A 9,147-nucleotide genomic window follows, 5' to 3' on the forward strand; every position below is an offset into this window, starting at 1 on the left:
GATTGGTTGCTAAAATACATAGCCGACCGGTATAATTCTTCCATTTGCTCCGTTTGCTTTGATTTTTTCTATTTTTTTCTTTCACTTTGCAGAATCACTGATATATGGCTTATGATCTACTCTTTTGGCAGATCAAGTCAGATTCGACGCCTTACACTTATAGAATATGAATATTACGATGCACGATTTACTAATTTGACTTCGCATATAAAAAAACTGACAGTTGGAAGAGTTGCACCTAACCATCAAGCCAAAGTTTTCTCCTCAAGATTTTGAAACCATTGGCATCTCTTGCCCAAGTTTGAAATCATTCACATATCACAACTGTTGGACTTTGCCTCTAGATTTTTCAGGTCATGTTGCAGCAATTGGAAAAACAATGCCTAATCTGTGCCACCTCCGACTTTGTGAGCATTCGATGGTGAATAACGAACTGGAACCAATTCTCGATGGATGCCCCAACCTCAAATCTGTTGATCTTCGGCGATGCTTGGCTTTTGATCAACGAGGCAAAAGATGTTCTGATCAAATAGAAGATATGTGGCTCCATACTGACTCTATCAGTTTTAAGGAATGGATTATGAAACCATATGTACGGCAGGATAACTATTATAGTGATCCTGAATATGAGTGTTGTGAAGATTTTATTTCTTTTGACGTTTTGCGGTCCTGAAATGCTAAGAGACTTTGGAATTCAAGTGCCGTTCACTTTTATTTTAAGCTCTTGAGTTGTGAATTGTGATGCTATTTTTTTTAAATGGTTTATTTTGGCAGTATATTTTGAGCTTAATTGCATTCCCATAATGTAACAATAACATAATGTACTGAAAATAAAAAAAAAATCAGTAAGGTTGAAAAAAAGTGTGTATATGTATGTACACACACAAAAATACTTACCTCGTTATTGTAAAAAAAGTAGCATCATCCTTCACCAAGTGAACCATCAAAATCTTAGCATTTTAATTCAAGACAAATAGTAAGAACCATCAAAATTCTCAATCCTAATAAAAGTTTGGATCATATTAATAATCACTGTCATAGGGAAGAGAAGACGTCATAGTCAGATGTTGTATTTGGTCTAAACATCTTTTGCCTACAACCCCCAAAAAATCAAGACCGTGGCATTTGCGAAGATGAAGTGATTCCAGTTTGGGGCAGCCATCAAGAATCGCTTCCAGTCCCCAATTATGAATAGTAAGTGAACAAAGTCGGAGATGGCGTAGGTTAGGCATGCTTCCTCCAATGGCTACAGCATGCTCTGAAAGTAGGAGTACTAAATAAAGACCATATTTCTTGCTATTATATGTGAATGATTTCAACTTGGGGCAAGAGATGCCAATGGTTTCGAAACCTTTGGGACCGAGCGTTGGATCCATCAAAGTAAGATGCAACTCTTCCAATTGTGGAAGTTTTTTTTATCGCATCAATTAAATCGCTTTCTATTATTGTATAATTATCAAGTGTAAGGCATCATAGCTGACTTGATCTGTATAAAACATGCGCCATATCAGTGATTAATCATGGGAAAATGAATATAAAAGAATGGCAACCAAACAAAATAGAGGTTCGAAAAAACAATCATCGTATAATACTACACACTAACTGTGCACTCTCTAGTCTCTCTTCAGCACCCAACCTTTGCAGGATATTGGCCGTCAATTCATCCGGCAGCTCGATCCATGGAGGGGCCACTAAGGATGATGAAGAGGCAGCCACCGTGAGAATTGGAGGTTCAATTTGGATCATCAGCCGATTTCTTCCTTACTATGAGTTAGGGTTTTCTAAAGTTTTAGTATAATACTATGTAGATGGAAAAACAAATTTTTTGCTAATTAGGGTTTCATCGTATTACGGAGTTTGATAACTTTGGAAAGAATCGAAGATTAATTAATTATAAAATCAATGGCGGATTTAGTTAAATTGATTAAAATTACAAATACAATTGATTATCTATAATGAGATTATTAAATTAATATCTTTATCAATAAGAAAGTAATTATTAATTTGTTGAACTACTAATAATCAATTTATTATTAATCACGAAAATAATTAAATAGTCTCAATTAAGATCACCAAATCGTTTTAGAATTTTTAATTAATTTAACTAACTCCGTTGATTTTATAATTAATTAATTAATCATCCAACCACAAAAAATTCAATAAGCTTATCGATGAGTAACGATGTAAATAGCTGGACAAACTCCAAATATGAATTACAGTGAGATGTAAAGATACAACTGGAAAAACAAACTCCAAAAGTCCAAATGTGATGCCAACTAAACCATTTGAAAAAACATAAGTAGAATCATAGTTCAAGTACACCTAACATAAAGGAGCCAAAACACTTGCCGAGATATCAAACCACAAACTGAAATTCAGAGGTTAAAATGATGACGTGACATAATATAGGGCGGACTATATGTTGCCTCATTGTGAATGCTCTTATTGTAGAGTGCCTTGGGACCAAACTTTTGGCCATAAAAAAAATTGAGAAACCCACAAATCGAACAATTGAATATCCATATATGAAATTCACAAATCATAGCAATCGAAATCAAACACCTTGAATATTCACAAAGACGAGTTGAGATAGATGTAAACCGCAGGAAAAACAAACTCCAAATATGGTGCAAACTAAACCATTTGAGAAAAAACAAAGTAGCATCATCCTTCACCAACCTAACATAAAAGTGAAGAATCAGAATCTTAGCATTTTCAAAACAAATAGTAAGAAGCATCAAAATCTTCAATCCTAAATAAAATCAGGATCATATGCATAACCACTATGATCAGAGTCAGAAGCTGTTGATTCATTGTCGTTATACCAATCATAATCCACCTGACCACGTTCAGATTGAGAAGGCTCAGAATCGAGAATCAGATCTTCTATTCGGTCAAAACATCGTTTGCCTAGACCCCCTTGTAGATCAAGACCGGAGCATTGCTGAATATGAAGTGATTCAAGGTTGGGGCAGCCATCGAGAATCGCTTCCAGCCCCTGGATTCCAATACAAAATGTAAAAAGTCTGAGATGGCGCAAGTTAGGCATGTTTTTTCCCATGGCTACTGCATGCTCTGTAAATTCAAATAGACCATCCCAAATGTTTATATATGTAAATGATTTCAACATGGGACAAGAGATGCCAATGCTTTCAAAATCTTGCGGATTGAGACTTGGCGTCATCTTAAGACTTCGGCCAGCCAGCTTCAACACCCGCACAAAATTTGGCGGAATCCTGCAGCACAAGATAGACATCCCAATATTTGAAGACGCCGAACTTCTTCTTCTTGTCGATGAACTGCTGCATGGACAAACTCTTCAAGTCCTCCATGGACATGCCGCTGGTTGCCGTACGGATATTGTTTTCGTAGATGCCGGTCCATCGGCTGAGCTGTCTCCTCAGCCACTCCGACATTGCTCTCCATCGTGAGGCTTCGAACCTGGCGGGCTGAATTTGATGTAGTTCTAGCTAATGCGCCACCACATCCTGTCGATAGTCTTGTTAGCCCGATGTAGGGATCCTCGACTATACTCGTCCAAGCCTTTGCCAGCGCGACGCACTCCGCCTCGCTCCAGACGGTCCTCTTTCCCTCGCCAACCTCCTCCTCCTCTCCATCGTCCCTCGCCCCACCCTCATCGATGAGGACACGCAAGGACTAACCAATGACCTTTCCCTTATCCTTGCCCTTACCCTTGCCCTTGCCCTTGCCCCTGCCCCGTCCCTCTGCCACCGGTGGTATCTTCGTTGGAGACTCCCTGAACGGTTCCAAAGAGAAAGTCTCATTGCCGGTGAACCGAGTCTCCAGTTGAGTACTGTCACTAGATAATAAATCCATATAGGGGCGATACACGTTGTCCCCAGGTGATTGAGAGACCCCACTCTGCTACCCCCTGTATCATACAGGGCATCACCATCCCCGGCATTTGGGGCACCATCCCTCCACTTCAGGCTGTGCCCACACAAAAATTTTCACAAACAAAGCCTTGAAAAGAACTGATCAATAAGAATGTTAGGTAAGTTCATGATTAATTTTAATTGATTTCAAAAGGGTAAAAGCTTAAGATGGATTAGAGATGGTAAATACTACTACTAAACACCATCACATCTACACATTGTTCCAAAAATATACCATGAGAAAAACTTCACCCATGAAATAAAAAAAATGTTGTTTAAACTTTATACCACTCCTATCAAGTAAAGAACAATATATAGTAGCAAAATTAAAGGAGAAGGGACGGCAGAGGTACCGGCATCTAGACTAATTCGCCCCAGAATTGTTCTGCGCAGTGGCTTTCTTAGGCCTACCACGCCCACGCTTTGCTGGTTCAAGGCCTTCTGTGGCTCCTGCATCAGGTTTCTTTAGAGGAGAAGGTTTCTCAGCCTTGTCCCCTTTCGTGCTTTCAGCAACTACATCTGGTGTTTCGTCAGCACATTCTTGCGCATCTACTTGTGTGCTCTCTTCTCCATCAGGAAGCCTGCCTGGTTTTGCTACCTCATTGCCTTTTGTCCCTACTAGCCCTCCGGCTTGGGCACCATGCGTTGCTAAGCTTCCTTCGCTTAGAAACACTAACAGCATCTTCATCTATGCTGTCAGCATCTTCTCGCACTTCCATTTCTGAGCCCTCTTCTTCAGCATTCTCGCTTGAATTCAAGCTTTGAGCATCCTCGTTTTCCTTAGCCTTGGAGCTCTCCTCCTCCAACTGGTTCTGCAGCGTTTCAATCACGTTCATCAACTCTTTGTCCGACAGATGAGGTAGAAGTTTAAGCATATATCATGAAATACAGATAGTAGACGACTGAGTAGAGAGGCCATGCAAGACAAATATACAACAACTCACATGGTCCACGGTGCTGGATCATTATCACAATGCACAAATAGATAACGGCAGACGACAAATCCCTGTAATAACAATAAAATGAAATATGACAAAACAATAGATAGATAAGTATCAAAGTTTTTGTTAGACACCTTAATTTCAAGAAAACTCAACAAGTAAAAGAAAGCGTTGTCGTCTAATTTGAGCACTAAACAGCACAAAGAACATTAGAAATAGCACTAGTTTGCACAGTGTTACAAAGTAATATTAACAACAAAATTAAGCATTACATGAGAAATGTTAGCTTACCTCACAACTCGAACAGGATATCCCTCACGACAACTAACTCTTAGAGCTTCATTGGAACTTTTAAAGCTCTGATCAAAGGACTGTTTCTTGTTCGTCCTTTTATTCCCGGTAAGGTCGCTGTAACCAGCAATAAAATAGAGAACTTATGGAAAGTTATTAATAGAACCTTATAAAGTAAGTATTGGCACAGACTATGCACATCCAGTTTCACATTAAGTTCAAACAAATATCATCTTAATCTTAAGTAATAATGTGTTAAAATTCTAATATCTTGTCCCACATCGACTTGGTAACGATCCTAGCTCACCTATATAAGTGTTGATAACCCTCCCTCTTATGAGGCCTTTTAAGGGGTGAGTGGCCAATTTCTAATATGGTATCAGAGCGGGCCCAAGTCGATGATGGATTATATCTCTTTATATATCTCTTTATCTCTTCTCTGGATTATATCTCTTTATATATCTCTTCTCTTGCCTACCCACGTGATGGAAGTCCTCTTTATCTCTTCTCTGGATTATATCTCTTTATATGAAAGTCCGATGTGTCATTCCGGCCCACACGTGAGGGGGCGTGTTAAAATTCTAATATCTTGTCCCACATCGACTTGGTAACGATCCTAGCTCATCTATATAAGTGTGGATAACCCCTCTTGCCTACCCACGTGATGGAAGTCCGATATGTCATTCCGGCCCACACGTGAGGGGGCAATGATCCTAGCTCATCTATATAAGTGTGGATAACCCCTCTTGCCTACCCACGTGATGGAAGTCCGATGTGTCATTCCGGCCCACACGTGAGGGGGCGTGTTAAAATTCTAATATCTTGTCCCACATCGACTTGGTAACGATCCTAGCTCATCTATATAAGTGTGGATAACCCTCCCGCTTATGAGCCATTTTAAGGGGTGAGTGGCCCATTTCTAATATAATGCCAAATAGAAGCAGCATTTAATACCTCCCCATGTAGAGCCCTTTTAAGGGGTGAGTGGTCCATTTCTAATATAATGCCAAATAGAAGCAGCACGATCCTAGCTCATCTATATAAGTGTGGATAACCCTCCCCTTATGAGGCCTTTTAAGGGGTGAGTGGCTCATTTCTAATATAATGCCAAATAGAAGCAGCATTTAATACCTCCCCATGTAGAGAAACCATTCTCCATGATCCTCGTCGTCCTCGTAACCACCCGAGAGTGCAACCGATTAGATTGACCCGCCATTGCCAATAACTGTAAAATCTTCAGGATAAAAGCGAAGCCTTGTGATAAGGTGCAAATCTTTCAATTGCAGGGGTTTTTTAGTGCCCCCATTAAAGCAGTCGTTGTTGCACCATAGTTGTCGAGTGTGAGGCAACGTAGCTGACTTAATCTGTCAAGTAAAATAATTTACAATGTTGGTCTAATTCAATCCTTACAAGCTGTCACTTAACTTGGTTCTAACACTTGCAATTTCGCTTTTACTATAAATTATAAATAGGACACATTTCATTAACCCTTTTCAGTCACATTACATTCTATTGTAAAATTAATATATAAACAAATTCACATCTCTACGTCGAAGCGGAAGTTAGGATATCCAAGTTGGTCCATCCTAACAAATGCCTTTAGGTACCGAGGCGCAGAGACTGAATCGTAGAAGGACAAGGCAGGGGTGAAGCTGAACACTGACATAGCCTTCTCTATATCGACATTGTAGGCCGGAGATGGAGGTATTGTTCGTGGTTCTTACGGCGGACTTCTGAGGGCCTTCTGTTCTCCCACTTGCTGCTTCGTCGAGCTTTGAGGCGGAGCTTATGGCTCATCTTCACGGCTTAGCGATTGGATATGGAGTTCTCTTCTCATATATGGATAGAACTAGACTCAACGACTCTCGTCTCTTTACGGTCATCTGGACAGTTAGGTTGTGCTGAGCTCAAACATTTTATGGATCAGATTACATACAATCATTCTTCATCTATCTCTAAGGTGTGTAATAATTAGGGTTTAATGTAGGATTTATAATCAAGTAAAAATATTATCGTGTTTTTCAAATCAAATTGGTATTAAAACTGGTGAAATAAGTTATCCAGCATAGCCAAATCCCTAATTATTGGAGGCATTAATCAATATTAAATCACCCAAATTAACATTATAAAATTCAATTTTACCGAACAAATAATAATCAATTTATTATGAATCACGATATTAATTAAATAATCTCTGACATTAACTTATTAATTAATTAATCAACGATTCTCTTTATAGTTTAAAAAACGAGGAAACCCTAAAGTTAATAATTCGATTCTCTGTGTATGCACTGCAAAGGCGAATATCATGCCAGCCCTAATTAACAAAAGATCAAAGCTTTTCAACAAGGCCGCCGCCTCCTCAGACGCGCCGCCGTGGCTGGAACTGCCGGATTATTTGACGGAGAATATCCTACTGCCAATCGGAGATATACTGACTACTGCGCAGAAAGTGTGTACTACATGGCGGAGAGTGATAAAAAATCCCACGATGTGGCGCGTTATTAACTTGGATTGTCGAGATTGGGCTGACAAAAAATTCGCTAGCGTATGCTATCGCATAGTGGATCGTAGCCAGGGACAATTGGTCGACCTAAAGCTTCTCAGTTATAATGATCAAGACTATGAGTTTCTTGATTACGTCGCCGGGTATAATTCTTGATTCTCTCTTCTTTCTCTTTCTTGCTTGGCTATTGCTTTCTTTTTTGTGTGTGCGCTTTAATTTGTTCTAATAACACAAAACCTAAACCTAGGTTAATTCTGCCTGTGTCGAACCAGTAATTTATCTTAATGAATATTTAGTTTAAATCATCAGCTTTTAGAAATTGATGCAAGAAATTGCAAAAACTATTTTTTGCCATGTTGATTGATACTACTTCCATCATTGAAATTAAGGAATTGATAGGTTGAATGTAGAGAATAAAGATTGAAACATAATAAAATTGGACAGTGAATAAAGTTTTTCCTTGAAAAGAAATGGAATATGCAGAGGGGGCAACTAGTAAGGATTGTGTTTTCAAATTTTGAATTAGTAATGCTTGTATTAATTAGCATAGATAGGTCTTGCTAAACATTCTAATTTTGGATGAAGGAAAAGCTGTCTTATAGATTACCACTACTACAACATCACTGATATAGTCTTTTGACAGATCAAGTAAGCTCCGATGCCTTACACTCGCAGGGTACGAGAAAATTGAAATTGGTTTGACTGATGCAATAGAAAAACTCCCACGGTTGGAAGAGTTGCACCTTATCAGAATGCCATCACTGAGTGTAGAAGAATTTGAAAGCATTGGCATGTCTTGCCCCATGTTGAAATCATTTACATATATAGACCATTGGCTTACGGATTACCCTATCGAGGGAAGATTTGGCACTGAGCATGCCGTTGCAATTGGAGAAACCATGCCTAATCTGCACCATCTCGGACTGGAAGCGATTCTCGATGGCTGCCCCCATCTTGAATCACTTGATCTTCGGAGATGCCTTGGTCTTGATCTGGAAGGAGCTCTGGGTAAAAGATGTTCTGACCGAATAAAACATCTGAGGCTTCCTTCTGACTACAGTGTTACTGATTGGGTTATCAAATATCCTGCGTATGAAGATAATAAATCTGAATATAAATACGAAAATGGAAATAAATATGAATGTGGATATGTTACTACTTACTATGACAGTGATTTTTATATACCTCCAGAATTATGATCTGTGCTTATTTATAAGATTTTGATGAATATGTATTTTTTTTCATCACTTTTATGTCATGCTGGTGAACTATGATAGTACTTACTACTTTGTTTTTTTGAATGCTTTATTTGGCAGCTTATTTTATTCTATATTTGTCCTTCTAATTCGTTTGTTTGGATCTCGATTGAGTTTCTTGGCATTTAAATTCACAAAATTTGTGAATTAGTGACATTATGATACGAGCCCGAGACCGTATTATGCCGGTATTGTCTCTTTATACTACTTTAAATTTCCTATGTATCCATAGAAACACTTTAGACTTAGTCTAGCGT

The 9,147-nt window shown here is 38.8% G+C and overlaps 1 protein-coding gene across 1 annotated transcript; it reads left to right on the forward strand.

Annotated features, from left to right (window-relative positions):
• The first annotated feature begins 7,428 nt into the window (after positions 1-7,428).
• Positions 7,429-8,833, forward strand: LOC121756050 (putative F-box/LRR-repeat protein 23). Its single transcript, XM_042151508.1, has 2 exons — positions 7,429-7,777; positions 8,278-8,833. Exons 1-2 carry the CDS (start codon positions 7,437-7,439, stop codon positions 8,831-8,833), a joined length of 897 nt encoding a protein of 298 aa, XP_042007442.1. The 5' UTR covers positions 7,429-7,436.
• The last annotated feature ends 314 nt before the right edge of the window (positions 8,834-9,147 follow it).

Source organism: Salvia splendens, chromosome 11, assembly GCF_004379255.2.
Source record: "Salvia splendens isolate huo1 chromosome 11, SspV2, whole genome shotgun sequence".
Classification (NCBI taxonomy): domain Eukaryota; kingdom Viridiplantae; phylum Streptophyta; class Magnoliopsida; order Lamiales; family Lamiaceae; genus Salvia; species Salvia splendens.

Bases quoted from the DNA above. Each gene is read 5' to 3' on its own strand.
- LOC121756050 (XM_042151508.1), top strand. From the start codon at position 7,437: ATGCCAGCCCTAATTAACAAAAGATCAAAGCTTTTCAACAAGGCCGCC. The intron at 7,778-8,277 runs GTATAATTCTTG...GTCTTTTGACAG, and splicing joins TTTCTTGATTACGTCGCCGG to ATCAAGTAAGCTCCGATGCC.